Genomic DNA, 24676 nt, shown 5'->3' on the forward strand with positions numbered 1-24676 from the left:
GGGACCATAGCAGCTGCCACTTAAGCCTAGTACAGTGTATGAGGGAGCTACTGACACAAGGGGGCCTGAAGTTTTTAGCAAAAGCCTATTTTGTGATTCATAGGGCAGTATGTGTACAACATTTTCAACAAAAATATTTATTTAATTGACGTTGTTTTTCAGTTGAAAATGGGCATACCTGCTGCTCTGGATAGAGCTGCATTCAATCCAGTTAACTCCATATAACAACTTAATTAATTATGTCAACAGAAATTGTCCATCATATGTTTTAGGCAGCTCGGTAATAAATAAAAAAAAAACATAGCAAAAGCTTTCCGTCCATAAGCAGCCTCTGTCTTGTCATTTGTAGTGCACTAAAACCCCCGTTTTTGACTGTTTCAATAGATAATGTTTTAAAATGAAGTTTGGTAGTAATATGATGGCCACATTGAACTTTCTGTCATTAGGCACAGGAATGGGTCTTGGGATAATTTTAACAGAAGTTTGAAGTTTAGATGTCAGCATTACATTCATGTGTATCTTTCCATAATTTGTATATTACAAATATTTGAGTTAAAATTGGATGGCATTCAAAAGGTCTTTTTAAGTGGTTCAATGGCAAAATAATTACGAATTAAACCACCTTTGCTGTCTCTGGAAGATGCATGAGCCGGTATTTATACACAAAACGAATGAGCAAGGTGATGAATATTTTTGGTCTTTTTAATAGCCCTTTAAAGAACTCACAGGTGAAAATTGTGAAATTCTATTCATGGAACTGCTCCTTTATTATCAGCATTCCCATATTCTTTGCAATGTGTCCCATTTTGTCCTAAAAACTTTTAGAGTGGCTTCTTTTACTTCGTATAGTCTTTGTTACAGTGTGGTATTATCAACTTCTGTTGGCATAGATTTATTGTGTTTATATATCTTCAAAACCTCATGACCTTAAACAGTCAACAGAGAACTTCTGGAATGTCATAACTCTGTAGATCAGTACTAATATCACATTTCACCATATTCAATCAATAGATGAGTGTGACATTTATCAGCTATTTTGGTTTGGCCATTTTGAGCCTCCATGAACTTCACTGTGCTCTAGGAGGCTTCAGATAAGCGTGCACTAGAATGCGCTTAACTTTTGATCCATGCGTGGTCACCCTCAAGATCTCCTCACAAATCAAAATTGAGAATTCAAAAAAGGGCAAAAACATGAAGTTTTTGCTTCAGTTTGCAGTTACTCTTCGATTAGACCTACTGCTGAGCTTGCCCTGCCAACTGAGGTAAAATCGACAGCGCGCGTTGGGAAGGCAATGAGAGCTGCCAAACCCAGCTGAGCAGAACAGCGTGTAGCCTGCAAGAAATGTCAGCTTTTATTGCTTCTGTCTTCCGTGTCGACCCTCTTCAAGGAAATATCTAAAGCCAAGCTATATAGAAGTATTCTTAACTCTTTATCCTTTAACGCCAATATGAGAACTTTAAGTATTATGGACTTCTATGATACAAAAAAATATATTTGGGGAAAAAACGCTAAGAAATTAATGAAAAATTAAGGTAGTGAAAATTATAAATGTATGTCAGTATTAAAATTTAAGATCTTTAAGATCCCTTAAAAAATATTGTAAACTGTATTTAAATCTCTTCTATAACAAAAAAATAAAGAATACAGTTGGAAGAATATTATCTTCACTTTGGAATAGCCATGTTTAGGTGGAATTATGGAAAATAGGTCTTTATATCAAAGTGCTGTTTAAACTGTTAAAATATACAGTATAGGATTTTTTTTTTATATTATTTGTATTTTTTTTCAATATTCAGACATAAAAACAACAGCAATTCCCCACATCTGAAGTTTCATGAACAGTATAGGAATTTTAAACCGGGCTGGTCCTAGTGGTTTTAGCACACTTGAGAAACTTCATGCTCTTGAATGTTAACTTTAGGAGAACTTCATGGCTATGCGAGCTTACCAGCTTTGAATTCTATGCACTAGGAGATTTCCTTTTTGCCTATATAGTAGTCTCAGCCTTGATTTTAAAGTATACTATATGGAGAAAAGTATTGGGAAACAAGACCATTACATCAACAGGGACTTTGATGACATTGCATTCTAAATACATAGACATTAATATGTAGTTGGTCCCCCCTTTGCATCTATAGCAGCTTCCACTCTTCTGGGAAGGCTTTCCATAAGATTTTGAAGTGTTTCTGTGGGAATGTTTGCTCATTCGTTCAGTAGAGCATTTGTGAGCTCAGATGTTGGACGAGAAGGTCTGGCTCGTAATCTCAGTTCCGGTTCATCCCAAAAGTGTTTGATTGGGCTTGAGGTTGGAGCTCTGTGCAGGCCAGTCAAGTTCTTCTGCACCAAACTCATCCAACTATGTCTTTATGGAGTTGCTTTGTGCGCTGGGGCATAGTGACGCTGGAAACAAAGTTGGAAGCATAGCATTGTGCAAAATGTCTTGGCATGCTGAAGCATTAAGATTTCCCATTACTGGAAGAAATGGGCCTAGCCCTTTGTATTTGTTGATGTGAGGCTTGCATGTAGCTCCTTGGGCATGGAAACCCATTCCATGAAGCTCCCGCCGCACAGTTTTTATGCTGATATTGATGCCATTGGAAATTTGGAACTCTTCCGCTATGGAATCAGCAGAGCGTTGGTGGTTTTGGCACTCAATGCAATTCAGCTTCCGCTTTTGAATAATACCATTTACAGTTGACTATAGAATATCACTGAATTCGCTTGAATTCACTGAGCTCTTTAGAACGACCCAAAAACTTTTGTAAATGCAGACTGGCGTGGTTCTTTTTTTTTTTTTTTTTACACTCCTGGCAATGGGTTTGATTGAAACACCTAAATTCAATAATTAGTCTACTGAATTCTTAAGTGGCAGAAGTACTAGTAATATTTTTTTGTTTATTACATTTATAGAATAAAAGTCCAAGAAACTGTCCATATTGTAATACTTTCTATTCAAAATTCCAACTGCAGCCACTCTAGAGAAAATTAATTGTCTTTTTTTAAACCCACAGCTAGATGCCCATTACTCATGTGTATGAAAATGTTGGTTGGCAATAAAATAATTGAGTTAATCGCTGTTTTAAAGCAGCTTCAAAAATATGCAGCACCACAGCTTATTTCAAATTAGATGTTTGCAACTTAATGTTCCCTAATGTTCATTTTCTCTCTACAGTGCAGTACATTGATAAAGTCATTCATAAAAATAAAAATAAAATACAATACAGATGATTTTCTGTCTCCTAGAGCAGTGTTTGAAACATTTTCATACCCTCAGTAAACATTTTTACTAGCAAGTATCCTTAACATTATTGTTAAATGTATTTATATACCAGCATACGATTGACTTATACCATGTGCAAGCAAGCGTATGGGTCAGAAAAACGGTTTTAATACAATTTTCAGTGTTTGTGACATCACCAGCAAATTAATCATTCCTGATTATACTACTTATTTTGCTTATGGTGCCACGGGTGACCACCTGCCTAACGTTGTATAGGTCCCCCTTTTGGCACCATAACAGCCCTGACCTGTCAAGGCATTGACTCCACTAGACCTCTGAAGGTGTGCTGTGGTATCTGTCACCAAGACCTTAGCAGCTGATCCTTTAAATCCTGTAAGCAATTAGAGCTACAGTAGCTCATCTGTTGCATTTGACCACACCGGCCTCTTTTCCCTCCTTGTCCCTTGTCAAAGTCATTCAGGTCCTTATGCGTGCCTGTTTTTCCTGCTTCTAACACATCAACATTGAGGACAAAATGTTCACTTGCTGCCTAATATATCCCATCCACTGACAGGTGTCATGATAACAAGATTATGAGTGTTATTCACCTCACCTGTTAGTGGTCATAATGTTATGGCTGATTGGTGTATGTTCTTATTAGTATTTTAGCATGTCTAAAATACTGTGCATATATAAAATACTGTGCATATCATCAAACAGCTGTGTAGGCTGATAGAATGTCCATTTGAGCAACACTTTGTAGTATACCCTAATGGGGGATTCTACAACCTCCAAGCCACTGTGACTAAATAAAATGATGATCAGGCAGAAAAGAGAAGAACGTCAGGAAGTCTGCTGTCTCCTAAATGTGTACACAGCTGTCTGGTAGTCAAATGGTTAAGCTGACTATAAATATGTTTGCGTCAAAAGGCAACAATTTCCACTTCACATTTTCCATACCATATGGTGTACTTGCACAGACAGCAAAAAGTGGTGAAGCCTAATCAGTAGACCTCGACTTGTACCGATTTCGTGGGCCACTGCTCATTACACGCTGAGAATGATCAACATGCTTTGCATAGATTATTTTAACTACTAATTATTTTTTTATGTAATCTTCTTGACAAGCGCTTAGTGAAACAGTAATTTCACTAGACAGGCAGTGTCAGTCTTGAATTGCTATACAAACATTTTTATATGAAGCCTGTAATATACCACTGTGATTGTCAAAACATCAAGCCTGTTATTTGTCAGAGTATCCCTTATTCTAAACTGAAGTGAAAAAGCAGCGTTGTTCCTTTTTATGTTGGCCGAACGGTAATCCTCCAAGGTTACCAGCACAAGAAAGTAGTGTTGCTTGCATGTTGTTCTTTTTTTAGAGTTTTACTAACAGGGAATGGAAATCGGAGAGATATTTAATGCACCATAAATCGACTGTTAGCAGTTATGATTCAAGCACAGCAAATTTCGAATAACACGTAAGAATATTATAGATAGGAGTGCTTTATAAATGTTCGGCAAGTGCATGATAGGCACAATGCCTTAAATCGTTCTTGCAACATATATGTTTAAGTTGACTTAATACACATCACTCCCTCTCAGTTGATGTTAATGCGGCGGTCAATTTGTTTCTTTTGACAAAAAAACGCAATCACAAGTTTTGTGTGTTATGTCCTTATCGTCGTGCCTGCAACACCTTTACAGTCATGACTGCCTAGATCTTTTAGCATCCATCCAGATATCACTAGAGTACCTTTACTCTTCCCTAATAAGACACCAGATGGGAACATGTGGGCAAGGCATTGGCCACAGCTTTATTGAACACATATCCACCCCACAGACCAACATTAAGACATTAACCACCTGCCAGCTGATTTAGCACACCAGACAGTTACACCAAAGCCCCTACTCGATGTCCCCCAATTTCTGCACTTGCAGATACCATATAGTCTTTTTAGGCGCTGGCAAGGGGACCACAAACAACAGCTGTGACTAAACATGATATTAATCTGTATTCTTCACCCATAAATTGAGTTAACCACTGCCAGCTGACAGACAAGTTAGCACGTGAGGCAGGTACAAGCTTTAAACCTGTTACATTGGCTTCCACTGGCTTGGTCTCTCCCAATACCAATTTGTCTTCTTAGCAATCTATTCCAGACGGGGGGATGGAAACGTTCAAGATCTTCTCTCTGTCTGATCCTGGTTGAAAAGGAAGTAAGGAAGTGCCACCTCAGCTTATATACCTGCTTGATACAAAGTTGTAAACACGGCCAATGAAGAAGGACATTTCTGCATAGGCCAGCATCATAACCCCTTTCCTTATTGGTCAAGGGGCCCTGTTATAACTTACTTAACAGCATAGAAACAAATATAGATTTTGACTGAACATTTAAACCTACCTCATTTCCCGAATGTTCTTGTTGACCTGAACATTTGCTCAGGACACTCTAATACTTCACAGCCTTACTCTATACCCAACACTATAGCAATAAGTGCAAAGCTGCCCTAAAGTAATTTAAAAAAAAAACCTGTGTATTAACTGCAGTATTATTATAATCAGGGCCTTCTCATATAATCTATTTTGCCCATTTTAATTCAGCCAAACTTATTTTTGCCTTTTTTGCTCCTTGTTGAAAAACCAAATGACCATTGTACGTTTTAGAAACTTGTTTGATTGAAATGAAATATCTTTCTAAACATATTTCATACTTTATGCAATTTGTTTATTGGATTTTGCAGCCGATTTTACTTTAATATGACATACCTTCCCAAGCGAATAAATTGTCAATTAAATTTAATAATCTGGTCAACTTAATTTTATATTTTAATATATGCAGACCCATAAATATAGAAAGGGCCAGATTTGTTAAAAGGAAAATATATAATCACCTGTCAAACTTGCCTGATAAAATTACTTGAAATCGCTTGAAATCCAAGACTGCAAATCTCCTGGTTTGCACCCAATTTACTAAACGGTGACACATGGTTTAACTAGGTGCTTCTCAACTGTCATTTGACCTAAAGAGGTGATGTAGCTATGGTAACAGGCAAATTGGGGGGGGGTAATAAATTCATGCATGCATATATGAAAACATTTAACCCTTAACATATTAAACTATGCATGTTTGATATCTACAATACATATACATAATGTATGATAGCTAATAAAATATTATTTATACAGTATATTTATATGTGTTTGTGTGTGTGTTATATGTATGTATAGCTATACATTATCAATTTACTCATAGAAACATAGGGTTTGACAGCAGATAAGTTTGTTCTGTTCTAAAAACCTCAAGCCTTGCTCTTGTTTTATATCCAGGATACTCGTTTGCCTATTTGAATAAAGTGAATTAATTCCCTCTTGCTGTAAGGGTGTTCAACTTATCTAACAGTGAACTAAAAATGCCTTATATTACATAATTATATTTCACAATTTTTGATAGAGAACACTAAAAAAAACTAAAACTGCAGGTCTAACAAGTGATTCTGTCTGCGTGGAAGAAGATTCAACTAGACAACCTAATTATATGTCCCACTTTTCCACATAGAAAGGAGGGTAAAGATGGAGATGGGATACATGTCTATGATGGCACAAATATATTAGTAGAGGAGACACATTGATACTATGTTATATCTAGATTGTAAGCTCCTCACCTGTTCTTTCTTTAAGTCATATTGTCATGTTTTACACTACTTGTTATGTCCTGTCTACCCATTGTACAGCGCTACGGAATTTGATGGCGCTATATAAATAATAATAATTATGAACAGACAAGCAGATGTAGCGGAGGCCCATTGGAGACTGCACCCACACCTCTACTACTAAACTGGACACTGCTCTTATAGTTTTACTTATGCATATACTTCCCAGGTGGGGCATTGGTGTGGCCAAACACTGCTCTCCTGCCCAGAGAAAGAAGACATGACCCAGAGACTTGGAAAAGCAGAACTTCATCTGTTTATATGTTTAAATGCTATTTTTATTAAGTGGATAATGTTAGAAGTCTGGCTACACAGGAGATCATGTCTACCACTGCATATTGTGACCTAAATTGTAAATTTTATATCTGACTCAACTGAGCAGTCTATGAATAGTGGCTCTCTGGATCAGACCAAAGAAATGATTGATAGTTTCCCTATATTAATGCAACCTCTGCTGTTGTGGAATTATGATAGTGCATGCTGTGCTTCTCTACTTTGTGCAACTGAATGACAGCGTGAAAAATAATAATAGCGCAACCATCATTTCAAAGTTACAGTTGAGCAATCACATAGACAACAAAACAGCCCCTAACTCCTGCAACCCTGACAATGCTTGTGGTTTCATTAGTGTATTATAAGGTATAAGGTGTCATAGTTGCTTCAACTCCAGGCATATTAACCTTTCAGGTGCAATACAGGAATAAAGTGGAATGGATTACTTTAATCAAAGATCTTGAGTACTCTACATATATACCTGTGTATATAATTTTGTTTTGCATATTGTGGCTGAACTCCATTTCCTCTGGATAGTCAAAATCACTTTTTTCGCAATAAAGAACAAAACAAACTTCAATCTACAAAGATGTTTGGCCTTACATGGGTCCTGGTGGTTTCATGGAGCCCAGGCGGCCCTTGACAAGGACGGTAATTTGCGGGGTAACTTTGTATAAGAACGGATTCCTTTCTGGCCTTTCATGCACTTAAAAAAAAGGTGCAACCATGGGGACAACCTCTTCCCTGTTTTTCCAATTGGGGAAGAGTGTCTGGCCAAAAGCTCTGCCCTTTTGCGGAAGTGCACCAGGAGCAGAGGCGTACTTCTGGGGAACCAGGAACGTAGTTGGGTCACATAATGCGAGGCTGCTCACAGCCGGAGTGAAAGCTATGGATTGGAGGTGATGGATGAGTGTATGAGTTACCAGGGTTTGTGTGTGAGCATAGATGTGTGTGTCTGTGTGTGCTTTCAAGAAGTTTAAGTGTCAATGTCGTGAAGCTGATGCTGGCTACATCAGCATCCAGGACTGGAGTTTGAAATCTGAACATGGACCTGTAAGAGTGCCAGGGTCCCATAATATAGAAAGTTCCCAATTTATGCTTACATAGTACAATACACAGAGTTCATTTCGGACATGAGACTACTAAAACACCAGAAAAGTCAGACTATAATATTGGATTAAAAAAAGGCTCTTGCAGACAGGCATCACATTTTAACACAGTATGTAAATGAATAAACAACCATTTACTGTGTTTAAAATTCTCTCCTTGCATGAAAAAATAAAGCATTTTATTACATCTGAATACTAAACGTTAAGCAGTCGGTTTTAATCATATAGCAACCAAACCTTTTCTTTTTAATGTTCTACTCGAATAATATTGATGGCCGCATTCAAAAGATGGAACATAAATGTCTTCCATTACTTTATTTTATACATAGGTTTACACATAAACTCTTTGGTATACAGTTTGGAAATTCCATTTAAATTGAATCATTTTGACTTTTCCAACGATAACTGTGTCATATATTTCAAAAAGCAGTGAAATAGGGAAATCACGATTAATTTCTATGCCACTGGTAAAACGCTAATAGGTTCATTAACGCTAAATTAATAATAAGCATGAAAAAGTTACTTATTGTATTTTTTTAAACTTATTGCAGACTTCAGGACGCAGCAACAGTTTTCTTATCTTGGAAGCTACACACATCAGTAAACAAGAGTAGTAAGAGATATACTTGGGGATAGCCCTTCAGGTAGCCATAGGGCAGAATAAAAGAGCTCAATCCACTTTTACAATTAGGCAACATATATACGATGCTGTCAGGGCCAATCCTAGACTAAGGCAAGAATACCCCCCCCACACACACACACATTTTAGATATCGTTATACTTTTTCAGGTTCTTCTTGCTTATCTTAATGTTTTATCTACAAACAGTAGACAATAACAACAGTGTGACAATAATGGCTGTGATGCACTCCTATCCAAAAAACATTCTGAGCTCGTAGAATGGAACTACATCAGGAGAGCAAAGAGGGATCAAGAATTTGTGTCCCAATATGGAGACCTGTGAACAAGATGCTGAACACCATGACCTGGAGATCCAGAGAGTTGCCATGAATGGAAATCTGTAAAGTGGCCCAGGAACTGCCACCACTTTTTTTTTTTGGGCCTTACACCTACAGAGAATTGTTCATTCATAATTCTCTCTCGCTTTCACTTTTATGCTTCAGGTGCCTTAAGTAGACTGTAAGCTCCTGGGGGCAGTGATTCAATGTTTGACCCTGAGATGCTCTCTTATGCAGCTATGCTGTAAAATTATTCATATTGCTGTAGTGATGAGCTATAAATCTGCAAAAAAAATGTCAAGGGGGTTCTAGAGTCAGAGGGTAATTAGGATTTTCATATGACTCAATCATTGGCGCTTCCACAAAAACTTTAAACAATGCTCAGTTGTGAAATTACATTTACGATGTATTGAAACTACTGGCATATTTTACAGATTTTTACAGGACTGGATTGCAACGTCTACGCATTTTATTCATGGTGAACAGAACGGCTGGACTCATAATTACAATTAAGCCGAGATGATATGAGACAATATTGATACCTATAATTATTTAAACACACATTTCCATTAAATTATATCTTAAATGTATACTGCACAGTATTTGCTTAAAATATGGCCTTCCGCATGAATTATCATTGCATTTCATTAATTATAGCAAGGTGAGTAGGCTACATATATCTGTGATTCACGGGTTTCCTGCCCTGGTCTGTCTGGTCTTAAAAAAAACAAATTATTGGCATTCCCGGGGCCACTAGTGTATTGTCCTAAATTGCACTTTTGCAGGTAAATGGATTGATGTGGTGTAATCTGACAGCGGGAAGTGGTCAATGCCATTTCATGTGCTATTTGTTATGCAAACTACTGAAAATATATGCTGACATCTATATTTCCATATTTAAGGCATGCTGCCGAACTGTATGTCAATCATTTGTCACTCACATCACATATTAATAACAGATAAACTACTTTTAATCCTGATTATCGGAAATTCCAAGGTGCTATTGGAAAAACTCTGCCTGAGGCTGATGGGAGTTTCAGTGCAACTGATCCTCTGAAAACAAAAAGTAGACCCTTGATTATGGCGAAAAATAGATTAAGTGCCATGAATGCAGATTGCATTCCATATGATATAATGGCTAAACCCCTTTTGTGTCTACATTCCTTAACCTTTTTTAAGCATTTCATTTAATCATTTGCCAGTGACACAAAAATAAATTGTTAAATTAATTTTACCAAGGCTTGGTAGAAAAATACTTATTTAAACTACTTTATATACATTTTCAAACAACACAGGGGTGTCCTGTAACGTTAGAGAATAATAGATTTCATGTTAAGCAAAGGAAAAGGATTTTACTATTACTATTTATGACAATAACGGTTTGTTTTTTATGTTCTTTGTATGAACAGATATGAGAATATGAAGTATTTAACCTGATGGACTTTGCTGTGTCTTTTTTTTTTAAACTTGTGTAACTATGTACTTACAAATGAGTTTCTAAAGAGTAGGAATTGCATATTGGTGCACATGTATGGTGAATACAAGCCTGTCTATAGTTTCTTCCATTTGATGTCCTTATAAGTACCAGCCAATACACTGTTTTATTTTTGCTTGATTGCAGTATGACTTCATGGAACGGTTGGATGGAAAAGAGAAATGGAGCGTCGTGGAATCACCAAGAGAAAGACGCAGTATCCAGACCTTAGTGCAAAATGAAGCAGTGTTTGTCCAATACTTAGATGTCGGGTTTTGGCACCTGGCATTTTACAATGATGGCAAGGACAAGGAGATTGTATCTTTCAATACAGTTGTTCTAGGTATTAAACCTTTATCTTTCTCTTCCTCTTTCTCACAAATGTTTATTATGTCGCTAAAGTAGAAATTGTTGGAGATTCGTTGTTTTGTCTCACTGAAGTCACTCTATATTATGAAGGGCCAAACGCAGTCAACTTCATGTAATATATGGCCAAATCCCTCTTATTTTGGAAATCTTCTCCAACATGTAAATATTCATTGTCTCTCTTTATGTATCCACTTGTGAACCTGTGAGACTAGATGCCTCAGGTTGATTCAGTCAGTTCAGTAATTATTATACAAATGTCTGCCTTGCGATGCTTGGTAAGTGGCAATAATTCAAAGTCAACAAACCTCAGGCTTCGATTTTCCTAATTTGCTAAGGCAAACACACTAACTTATTGCTTTTCTCATAAATCCCTCTACCATCCACTTCAGCAGACACGGTGTAACATAACTGTATCTGGATTTAGTGTAGACCATGCAGTCATATTAAAGTGTCCGGTTTTAACACCGATATCCTGGCATATATGTATCAATTATAGCATTTTTACACATAGACCAAATAACTTAATTTTCTCAGTGCTTATTTGAGTAATGTTCAGGGCTGGCAACATTAATCTCAGTGGGAAAGTTTAGCAAAGTAGTCCAGTAAACAAGAAGCCTAAAACACATTTGGCAGACACACTTAGTGTGTACTGTCTAGTCGTGTTCAAAAGACATTTACTTAAAAGGGAACTCATAATTCTGGTGTAAATGCTGCCCGTATCCCAGTTTTCACAGGACAGTCCCAATTTGTGGGCACTATTCCATGTAGCTGCTACACTATTCTGATTTTTTAAACACCAGAGATCACAGGTCAATTGAGGAAACTCTCTCATCCACCTGACCAGCCCATACAGCAGCACAGTCGTCCAACATGGCCACTGTGCAACACTATCGAGTGCAGTGAGCTGGCCCTTCCGGTAAAGCCTGTGGTGGTTGCACCCCACACCTTTGCTTCTCTAGCTAATTCTCCCAACAATTTGGACACCTAATACGTGGGAAGGTATAAAATTACTGTTTGTTTTTTTTTGTTTTTCTTTTTTTTAATAGTCTTTATTTGCATTTTCATTAAAATTACTGTTTTACACAGGGGTCTACCTATATTGAAATATTACCCATTTTATAATATATAGTTTTGTTAGGGGCAGACTAGTCAATTTTGGACCAGTCCAGGGGAACGCAGCGGGGTCATGTCACACAAAGTTACAGGACCCTGGGGTAAAAGCTCAGTGTGCAAGCAGCCAGAGAGAAAGATGCGGGTGTGAGAGGGTAAGGGAGGAATTAAATATGTACATATGGTAGAGTGAGAGTATATATATAAGTGTGTCAGGGTCGTCTTTAATATTGATTGGACACTGGGCAAGCATTTGCTTGTATAACCCCCTTCTGCCCTGCGTAGCATGCAATAATGCCCCAACCCCCCCCCCCAGAAAAACCAAAAAAATGACCACACAATAATTTGTCACTTGCATAGCAAATCAATTGTGCAGACCCAGCAAGTGTCCCGAAACAGAAATGCAAGTCATGACCCTTGTGGTTCCTCCTCCTTTGTCATCACCACCAGGGTCACTTTGTCCCTTCCTTCACTGTGTCACATCTCTCTTTTCCTCCCCATGTAGTTCAGGTATAGCTCAAATAAACAACAACACGGAAACACATGATTGCAGGTATAGATCAACGGAATAGGACATGCAAACCCTGTATTTGCAGGTATCGAGTAAATAAACAACACATGTAAACACAGCATTCAAGGTGTAGAGCAACTGAATAACACACAAACCCAGCCTTACAGGTATAGAGCAACAGAAAATAACATGTAAACCCAGCATTGAAATGCATAGATCAAATAAATAATGCATGGAAACCCTAAATTGGAGGCATAAATCTAGGGCTGCAACTAACGATTATTTTCATAATCGATTAGTTGGCCGATTATTTTTTCGATTAATCGATTAATCGGATAAAAAAATTAATGTACATTTTTCATTTATTTAAAATAATTTAATAAACAAATAATGTTAAATACAAACGCAGAATAAAAAAAAAAACCTGATAAAATGCATTTCTTGTCTTTATTTCCCAACCAGCCCCCCCAATTTATGCACATTTGAGCACAGGCTTGCCACGCTGCCTCCCAGACATGCCACGCTGCCTCCCAGACATGCCACGCTGCCTCCCAGACATGCCACGCTGCCTCCCAGACATGCCACTCCACGCTGCCTCCCAGACATGCCACTCCACACTGCCTCCCACATATACCACTCCACGCTGCCTCCCACATATGCCACGCTGCCTCCCACATTTGCCACTCCACGCTGCCTCCCACATATTCCACTCCACGCTGCCTCCCACATATGTCACTCCACGCTGCCTCCCACATATTCCACTCCACCCTGCCTCCCACATATGCCACTCCACGCTGCCTCCCACATATGTCACTCCATGCTGCCTCCCACATATGCCACGCTGCCTCTCACATATTCCACTCCACTCTACCCCCACATATGCCACTGTGCCTGATACGCCTTATACCCCCTGATACACCACTCCATCCTCCCCAGACATGCCACGCTGCCCTCCCCACATATGCCTTATATATCGTATATGCCTTATACCCCCAGATATGTCACTCCATCCTCCCCAGATATGCCTTATACCCCCAGATATCTCATAGTCCCCTCAGAGTCACAGACCTGTTCGCATCACACTGACACCATACTTTTATAAATAAGTACTGGGTTAATCTTCACTGCCCCCAGGATTTAGATTCCCCTTAGTCTGCCCCCCTTTACCTCTAACTGCACCTTAAGTTAACTTTATTAAATTATACCCTCAGTCCTCATCATTAAATTAACACTAAACACCCCATTAACCATAACTACCCCTAAATTAACTCTAAATACCCCATCAAACACAACTACCCTAAATTAACCCTAAACACCCCATTAACCACAGCATCCCCTAAATTAACCCTAAAGACCCCCATCAACCACAACAGCCCCTAAATTAACCCTAAACACCCCATTAACCACAACTGCCTCAAATTAACCCCAAACACCCCATTAACCACAGCTGCTCCTATATTAACCCTAAACACCCCATTAACCATAACTGCCCCTAAATTAACCCTAAACACCCCATTAACCATAGCTGCCCCTAAACACCCCATTAACCATAGCTGCCCCTAAACACCCCATTAACCATAGCTGCCCCTAAACACCCCATTAACCATAACTTCCCCTAAATTAACCCTAAACACCCCATTAACCATAACTGCCCCTAAATTAACCCCCACCTCCCCTAACTTTCAGCAGCCCAAATATGAATTTTATACTTACAGTTAGATGAGTCTCACAGCCATGTGGTTCTGGCCTTCTGGGAGAAGGAAGGGGGCGGGGCCAGTTGTCACAGTGATTACAGGGAGGGACTGGTAAGTAGGAGCTGCTGCTGTGAGTCACTGAAACGGTTTATATAATGAGGGGTATTTTTCAGAGCGTTTGCTCTGAAAAAACCCTCATTTTATAATCGATAAAAATCGATTCAACTAATCGATAATGAAATTCGTTGGGAACGATTTTCATTATCGATTATTATCGATTTTATCGATTAGTTGTTGCAGCCCTACATAAATCACAGGTCATACATCCTAGAGGACAGACCTGGCACCCAGATTGCACACATAGGACTTTTCTCAGAACCCAGATTGGATCCACAGGACCTGCCCAGCACCCATGTCTGTGCAATCTTTGTCCCCAAATAATTTGTCTTTGCCATCTTTGTCACAAAACAGCTTGTCAGTGCCCCAAATAACCTGTCTGTGCCATATTTGCCCTGCACTTACACATTCACATCCATGCTATCAGACATATATACATACATATATAAATGCATACCCATTCCCACATATGCATTTTACTAATAAGATTTTAGTAACTCATACCTTAGTAGCCAAAAAGATTTCAAATAATCCTGCTTCACAAGTCTGTTCAAGGTACAGTATATAAAATTAAATCCACTTTAAGGCTAGTAGTTTTTTGTCTTTACAATACGTAGATGTTGGAACTGTGACAAGCAGCTTGTCTGAAATATATTCTGCATGGGCTTGGACAGACCACAATTGAGGAGTCGGAAGTAATAGGCCTAATGGCCAGGTAGACATCTAGATAAGGCAATGACAGTAATTGGACAGATATCAAGAGAAAGGACCAGTATTTCATTCAGTTCAGAGACTCTTGCACACATGCCTATTATCAGAACTTTCCCCTATCAAGAGCAATGAAAAAAGCTGAAAGCTGCTGCACTCTGTGATCTTCAATAAGAGAAGGAGCAGCAGACATATGTCAGCGAAAGTTCACACTAAATACACCTTTGGATACAGAAAAAACTACCTTCTTGTGATTTCATGCAATGTAAAGGAGAGCGTCGTTGATGAAATTTGCTCTGAACAAATAGTGACATATTAAGCAAACAAGTTATGTCATTTTTTTCTTCATCATTAACGTGTCATGTATCCCAAAGTCTCTATGAGAAGTCTTGCTTTCCTGCATCAGTTTCTTCTTTCTCAGGGCAGGTTAGTCATGTTTGACTACTATTTTGTAAGCCACTCCACTACAAGAAAAGCATAGTTCCAAGATTCCTACAGTTACTGTAGGCTCAGCAAACAATCTTTACATGAGTATGTATTTAGTTATCTTTATAAACAGTACATATGAAACAGGGAATTTATGAAGAACCACTTTATATTATTATTATTATTATTATTAATTGAGATGTTAACAACATCACCTATAAATATAACATCTGGTTAGTTTCATGTTAGAAATATGTGCATACATGTATATGAAATTACCAGTTTTGGGCTGATATGCACTATAGTGGACCAAGGAAGTCAACATTATCACACCTGGGAACTTCCCATGATAGGCTACCTGGATCTCTGCCTCTTCTGGGTGAGTGGCTTCATGAATGGGCAAGGCTAGCCACACATGGAGGCACGGCTAGCCCCAGTTAGTGCTGGGGAGTGGAATTGAAGTAGAAAGAGAGTAGGCAAAAACTGGGTATAGAGTGGGCATGCCAAATGTCACTGACCTGAAAGGGGAAAAAGTCACTGACCTGATGGCCCAGGGAAACAGGACTCCATCCCAGAGAGTTTCCAAGTATGAAGCTCACAATGGTATTATATTGTATTTTGAGTACATGTAAATTCCCAACAAAAAATATCCTTTTAAGGCCAGTTGTTTTCCTCCCCCATACTGGTACATGCCACAAGTGCACCTTTTTTGGGGGAGATAATTGCCATTTTATATATGTATCACCTTTCATCTTTTGCACCACCAACCAAATATCATAGCTTTGTTTTTAACACATTTTTGTATATACTTTTAACTCAATGCATGTTCTGTAAAAACAGACTTAAAACATGTCCAGTTTTGCAGCTGCAGGCTTCAGATTGCTATTTTCCTTTACTGTACATTGATCGACATATGCTTTTTATGATTTGTTTCATAATAGTAATTTGTCCAATGTTTTTTTAATGATTTTTAATGTTTTAAAAATCATTAAAACAAGTGCAAATGTAGTTTTTTACCTCCCCACATCCTTTGTCAGAAATACAAAAGCAGAAAAAAATATTGATAAGGTGTCAAATCATCCTATAGTGCTCCAAAGGATAATCTACATTGTTAACTACAATTTTTCCTTGATTTTATCGACTATTATAATCAGAATACGTCAGCAGAAGATTAAAAAATCTCTGCAACTCGTGGTTAATGAAGTATTATCTGTATAGAGCAACTTTATCATTTTTCTGAGTTACTAAATATGCATATACTTTAACTTATTTGCACCTTTTAAAATAAATTGTATTTTTTATCTGTGTCTGATTTTGTATTATCAGTATGTGGTTCCTTGTACCATTAATTTTCATTTATCTTTTTTATTTTTTTGCTGTTTTTATTTTCAGACTCTGTTCAAGATTGTCCTCGGAATTGCCATGGTAATGGGGAATGTGTGTCAGGGGTCTGCCATTGCTTCCCCGGATTCCATGGAGCAGATTGTGCAAAAGGTATTGTTATATTATGTTTCAATGCTAAGTGCATATTTACCAGCTGGAACCATTTCAACAATTGCAGACCTAGCCTTCAACTTGAGTTGTCAAGAAATATGAAATGGAAAGGAAAAAAATGAAAATATTATTCGGGCACGACTTGAACAGGAAATTTCATCTGTCGTCTGGACTTTGATGGCCAGCATGTATATATATATATATATATATATATATATATATAATAAAAGCAATGCCCTCCTGTTCATACAAGATTTAAGCATCATTTAAGCGAAGGTTATATTATTTTGCACAATTTTGCACAATGAACTAGGCTTAAAGTTCTAATTTGTATATCATTGGAACGCTGCTAAATGGAAGGGTCTATTTTGGGTATAGCTCTAGTCAGGGGCGTACCTAGAGTATTTGGCACCTGGGGCGGATCCTGTATGTGGCACCCCCCCCCCCACACACACTATAAAACTGCATAGCTTCTACCGTTATATACCGGCGCAGACACTGAAGGTGGTACAGCATAACACTTATCACTATATACTGAGGCAGAAATTGACGGTGGTACAGCATAACACCTATCACTATATACTGAGGCAGACATTGACGCTTGTACAGCATAACACCTACCACTATATACTGAGGCAGACAATGGCGGTGGTAAAGCATAACACCTATCACTATATACTGAGGCACACTGTAAGGTTCGTCTTACCAGGAGGAATCCGGAATGCAGGAATGGAACACACTTGCTCAGAACAGAACACGCACAAGGGGCCTGGTGAGGGTAACAGGGCGCTTGGCAGTGTAACTGTAAGCATGGGTGGTCAGTACGAAGCCGTTTAGTAAACCAGGGTCGGGATGCCAGAGATATACAGGAGCCGTTGAGATAGCCGGGGTCAGGAAGCCAGAGGTACACAAAGTCAGTATGGTTAGCCGGCGTCAGGATGCCAGAGGTACACGAAGTCGTAAAGAGAGTCGGGGTCAGGATGCCAGAGATACACAGAGTCGTAGGATAGCCAGAGTCAGGATGCCAGAAGTACACGAGAACCATTAAGCAGACCAGGGTCGGATACCGGATAAACAAGATAAGCAACTTGGAATACTGGAGGGGCTCACGAGATACAGGAAGCACCAGTATAACTGAGCACTGAGGACATGGTGAGAGAGGTTTAAATAGCGTTCCCCGACGTCCGGGACGTGATCGCGGAATCCAGTCGGCGGTTAGCCTCATAAATATTCATGAAGCGGCCGCACGCGCGAGCGGCTGCTTCATGTGCCAACGAGCGGTGCCGGCGTTTCTGCCGGGAGTGAGAAGAGGACGACCGGGAGCCGTTTAAGGTAGGTGCCTTACACACACATTGACGGTGGTACAGCGTAATCCCTATTACTATACATTGAGCCAGACATTGACAATAGTGCAGCATAACTCCTATCACTATATACTAAGCCAAACATTGATGTGGTGTAGGCCTACCACTTCATTAGTAGTAGGGATGCACCGAAACAAATTCTGGACTGAAACTGAAAATGCAGCATTTACCTGGCCGAAACCGAATATGACCCCCCACACCATAAAATAAAATCTAACACTTTTATTTAAAGTAAGTAACACACCAAAATAGGACAAAACATTTAAATAACAATATTAACTCAGATATAGGCCGCACCCGAATATAGGCCGCACCCTAAAAGTTAAATATAGATATGCTGCCACTCTGCCCCCCCAGATATGCTGCCACTATGTCCTCCCCCCAAGATATACTGCCACTCTGTCCCCCCCCCGAGATATGCTGCCACTGTCCTCCCCCCTGAGATATGCTGCCACTGTCCTCCTCCCCCCCACCGAGATATGCTGCCACTGCCCCCCCCCAACTTACCAGATCAGACTCCCGGGTGTCTTGCGGGGCCGCCAGGGGACATCTACGCAATACAACTCCCGGTCCCGGAACTCAGCGGAAGTGCCGGCACCGGAAGTTGTATACACGTATTGCGTAGATGTCCCCCGCCGGCCCCGCAAGACACCCGGGAGTCTGCTCTGGTAAGTCTTGGGGGCAGAGGTAAAACGCATCGTGCGGACGTTCACCGGCTGCGGCGATGCGCGTAAATGACCTCCGCTGCCGGCACGTCTGCGCTTTAACACTCTCCCTTGCCGGGAATTCCCACAAGGGGAGTCCCGGCAAGGGAGATTGTTAAAGCACATCGTGCAGATGTGCCGGCAGCGGAGGTTGTTTACGCGCGCATCGCTGCAGCCTGTGAACGTCTGCGCGATGCGCTTAGACAATCTCCCGTGCTGGCACTCCCCCCGTGGAAAGTGCTGGCAGGGGAGGCTGTCTCAGCGTCTTGGAGAGTAGGATGCAGATCCCCTGCACCGCTGCGGGGGATCTGTATCCTAACCCTGCTGCCTGCCCGGCGCCCGGAACTGTATGTACCGGGCGTCGGGCGCTAGACCCCGAATATAGGCTGCACCCCCACTTTAAAGACTTAAAGTGGGGGGGAAAAGTGCGGCCTATATTCGAGCCAATACGGTGTATATATATATATATATATGTATATGATTGTTAACAGCAATCACATTCCTATCATGCCCAGGCATACCCAGATTCCATGATGTACTCGCAGACTTGGCATGATAGGAGTATGATTGCCCTATCTACCCCTTCTCACTCCCTTTTGCCCTATCTACCCCTTCTCACTCCCTTCTCCCTATCTACCCCCTATCCCCCGTCTCACTCCCTTCTCCCTATCTACCCCCTACTAACTATCTACCCTCTCCCTCTTTGAAGTTCACTTACCTTTCAGGTCCTGCGGTGGGGGTGCAAGGCCTCTGTCTCCCAGCTCTGCCACTGTATGGAACAGTATAGAGTGATGGGAGTTATGATGTACTTTAGAGCACAATTATATAATGAAAAATACATTGGAAATCGTACAGCATAACACCCATCACTCTCACACACTTACCAATCCACACATATACCAATCCACACATATACCAATCCACTCTCACTGAATGCTTTCCTACCTTTCCTCTTTTCTCCTTACAGCTCCTTTTCCTCCTCTTCGCTCCTCTTCTTCAGTTCTTCTGTCTTCTTCCAGTTCAGAGGTGGGCACGGCTTCAGTGTTGTGCGCTGGGATCTGACAACAAACCCCGGCGCACAGCAGCTGTTGCCGCGCGGATCGCAAGGGAGCGGTATCGGAGGTCTTTAACAGACCTCCGGCTCCCTTGAGTGATTTTAAGCCGGGTTCAAGGGAGATCCTTGAACCAGCTTAAAATCACTCAAGGGAGCCGGAGGTCTGTTAAAGACCTCCGATACCGCTCCCTTGCGAGCCTGCTCCTCCAGTGGCGGACATTACTGTCCGTCTCTGGAGGGGTGCCGGGTGCCGGCAAGTTGGCACCCCCCTGATGAGCGGCACCCAGTCCGGACCGCTCCCCCCCCCCCGCTAGGTACGCTACTGGCTCTAGTAAGCTCTCCGTTTTTACACAATGGTCTTGAGGCTTTACCATCACTTTAACCCCTTAAGGACAATGGGCGGTCCCTAAACCCATTGAAAACAATACATTTTGAGCCCGTACATGTATGGGCTTTGTCATTAAGGGGTTAAACTGTCGAGTTTGCTTCGAGTTGGCTTTTTAACTCTCTTTATTTGCTGTGCATATAGCCCTACTTTGGAACTCTTTGGGTTTTAACACCAATCTCAAGTTAATGAAGTTTAAATTTTATTCTGATGTAATGGTATATGAACATCCAAGTATCTAGTGGTTTTCTTTTTGTTTTTAAAAAAACATTATTCAGTGGTGTCGTTGACTAGGCTTAGAGCAGCAGGTCCAGGGGTGGAAGCCCCTCTACCACAAGACCATAGGCAGGTTGTACTTTTGAATGATTAGGTTCTGCTACTCAATGGTCTAGTTTGGGAGATCAAAGATATCCCTTGTAACCACCCCAGTAGTATTAAGAGGGTCTGTGCTTAGCCCAAATAGCCCCCATGATTTCCTTAGCCGTCATCTTGTGTCTTTCTAAAGGCACAGGGACATACTAACCATTTGGGTAACAAATGGTTAGCGATTTGCTACAACAAAATGTTTGTGATGAACTATTTATTATAAGGTTCTCTGAGATAGCTAATTGATAAAATTTGCAGATATGCATACACCAATATAACATTATCAAAATGTAACACTATTTTTATAGTGTTTGTATGTCTTTCAAATACAATAAGCATACCCATTTATATTCAGTGCTATTTCTGTATTCAAGCAATATATTAATATTTGGGTTTCCTTAGCACCATAGGATTCATAAAAATTGAAGCATTATGTAAGTTAAACAAAATCATTTGATGCAAGATATAAACTTTCTGAGATCCAACTAAGATTTGCACATGTGTTTGCAAATCCCTATCTAAAGAGTTTTAAAATTGAAAATAAGGCTGCCGGTACATTAAATGTGACATTTTAAGCAATTAGGAGATTTGAAGGCAATAGGGAGGTAACACCTAAATCTTTCATTAAATGCTGTAAAGAAAAATACAACAGTTGTGAAATGTGCCCACAAGGGTGAAAATCATTTTCTTTTGTTCCCTTTAAAAAAAATAAATAAAAAAATGGTATTTTCAATTTTGAACATTTAAACCTGCACCGCTGATTTAAGAATGAAGTGCAATTTATATAAAATGAGCCAGCACTGCAGAACCATTCACTTCTTTACTTTGCTATTAATCACAGCTTGAAGCATGATCCTGCAAGGAAGTGTAATGCTTAACTCCTTCAATGCTGATAGAGTAACTCCTCCATATTCCTCTTTACATCATCCCTTTCTCAATTACACAAAGGGTTTTAGAGGAATATATTATGTCTGCCCTCAATTTCAATTTGCTAGGCAGCAATGGCATGAAATTAAGCAATTTTTAACAACCAAAGACAAACAAATTACAGGACTCAAATCTAAACCCTCAAGTATATACAATGAATAATAGTACTGTATTTCGGCCAAAGCACAGAAGATCACTTATAACATCAAGGTACCCCAAGGAGATTAGACTTTATTTACTTAACCCAATAACCCCTTAATAGGAAGATCAAACCAATGACTATCTTCCAACCTCAAGGTATTCTGGTATTCTCCAACAAACTGTTTTTATAATTTCTGTGAGGTAGGCAGAAGTCACTTAATGTTTGTATGTATTACATTGTATCTATACTATTGCATTATAGTGGGATCTGGAAATTACCCACCACTTGATTAAAAAGTGTTTCGTGAAATATAGTTGGTATTTTTTTGGACTTAAAATTTCACTTTTTTTAACGGGAGAGTCGTGATTTCAACTACCTTACTTTATAATACTTTATGAAAGTGTAGGAGGCTTATGCCACAGGAACAGCATGACTGGCCACATAACATGTATAGTTATATCAGTGAGTCTTCTTGCATCATACTTAGAACACTTTCTTGATGTGAAAATCTGTGAGTGTAGGCCCTTCATAATGAATAGTGCCCAGGCCTATGGTGGCAGTCTCCCCTGGTACAAACCAGGGAGGGAGAGGGCAGATCAGCCACTTGGGCAATCAAGACCCCTGGTGTCCCACCGTGCAATGAGCCAGTTATAAGGGAGATCTTTGATCTCCCCAGCTCGCCTAGTTGTGAAGGTGAAGTTCTCTATAATGCACAACATCACATTTATATATAGAACATCAGCAGATTCCAAAGCACAGTGACAATTAACAATGGCATTACAATTACACATGTTAAAACATACTGGTACAGAAGGTGAAGAGGGCCATTCTCTTGCAAGCTTAAAGTGTATTAATACATAATTCATTGTGTGAAAAGACTTTGAAGAAATCTTGCTGTTTTAAGTATATGGAGCCCATCAAGCTCTTCCGGCTACAGAGGCTCATAATGTATATAAGACCTTTATAATGTATCGTGAAGTCAGGAAGCTCTCCCACAAACTCTCCCGACAAGTCTCCATTTGATGATTAATGTCGCCATTTTCAAATACCATGTTTTCTATTTGTCACCTAAATAGGAAAGTATCCTATGTTTTAGTTATTACCAGAAAAAAAACCAGAAAAAAAAGAATAAAATAGTGTAGAGGAACATCTTCTGTTTGAAGTTCCTTTGTACAGTACCTGAAACATGAAGCCTTAAGGCAATATCTAACAGAAATGTAATCCTACAATGTATTTATGATTTACTTTATAAATTGTAAATTCCCTGATCACATTTATCCCATGCAGGACAACAGGCACATACACTATATTAGTTTCTGCTGTTTATAGCGAGCCATTGAAGATCACCAATTTTCCAAGTCCTTGTTGGTGTTTCTGTTGAGCGATGTATCCTAGCCGTAAAATGATTCGGTTACAGAGATCTTTGACACTATGGATGCTGTGGACTGGAAGGCGCAGATATGACATCATATACCAGCACGCTGTGTCTTAAAGGTACACCGCTTCTTTTAATGCAGAGAGGACGCCAACCGATGAGGGGGATGAAATGACATTATACTTACATATATATTGTAAATGAGATTACCATTTTTTAATGGTTTCTATGCACGTCCTTATTTTGGCTTCACAGTTCACAGTTTTAGGTTTTGTTTTTTCTTTGGTTCCCATTTCCTATCTCAAAAAAAAATATATCATATTATTTGACAATACTAACATTCCAAACATTGTACATTAGTATTATTATACTCCATATAAAGTTGATTCTCTTTGTCTGCCAGGCATTAAGTTCTTGAGACATACATGTAAAAATAACTGAGCTCTCAATATCTCTCACTACAGTGAATAAATTCTAATGTCCTTCAAGAGTAGAAGAGTCTCCTGTGTAAAAGCACTGAGCAGGAACAAATTATATTTATGTACTGTTCATCACACCATGAGGCATCCTTGAGTGCTCTGAAATGAGAGAACAACACAGTTTAAACATTTCCATAATGATATACTTTAAAGAATGTGCTGTGTGTCTCAGAATGTATTTGATTGATATATTCCCTTTGTGGAGACAATGTTTATTACTGGTAAGGATTATACTGTGCATCTCACTGCAGTAGGTAGCTGTGTTGTATGACTCTCATCCTGTCATTTTAAATCAAAAGAGGTATAACGCAGGCACTCCATCATATAGAATTAGTTAATTTAAGAACGTCAGTTTTATGGCCTACAAATCCCGCATTAAGTAAATTCCCATACTTTGTGACTTTGTAATGCTGCATAGGCAGTTAATGATCAGAGGAAAATTTCTTTCTTTTTTGGCATGTGAGAAATTAGCATTATGCAGCCTGGCTTCCTGCAGTAGCTTCAAAGTATAATAAAGTAAAAGGCAGTAAACTTTGTAAAATTCTCAAACAAAATAAACCAGTACATGTCATTTTAAGGCTTGGTCACCTGGCTGTATGAATAAGGAAGCAGGTATCCAGTCCCTGTGACATAATTTAAAGACCATTTTTTGTTGATTGCATCCACAGTTCCTGCTTTAGGGTAAATCAATATTTATTGAGATTT

The 24676-nt window shown here is 39.4% G+C and overlaps 1 protein-coding gene across 9 annotated transcripts in view; it reads left to right on the forward strand.

Moving 5' to 3' along the window:
- Positions 1-24676, forward strand: part of LOC149285889 (teneurin-2-like) — a 771075-nt gene that overhangs the window by 627154 nt on the left and 119245 nt on the right. For all 9 annotated transcript variants that reach the window (XM_089494756.1, XM_089494755.1, XM_089494760.1 and 6 more), the window contains 2 exons: positions 10894-11089; positions 17074-17175. In XM_089494756.1, coding sequence (XP_089350882.1) covers positions 10894-11089; positions 17074-17175 — 298 coding nt within the window. The remainder of the gene's footprint in view (positions 1-10893; positions 11090-17073; positions 17176-24676) is intronic.

The sequence above is a fragment of the Sceloporus occidentalis genome, unplaced genomic scaffold (genome assembly GCF_023333645.1).
Source record: "Sceloporus occidentalis isolate IW3139 unplaced genomic scaffold, rSceOcc1.0.p SCAF_75, whole genome shotgun sequence".
Lineage (NCBI taxonomy): Eukaryota > Metazoa > Chordata > Lepidosauria > Squamata > Phrynosomatidae > Sceloporus > Sceloporus occidentalis.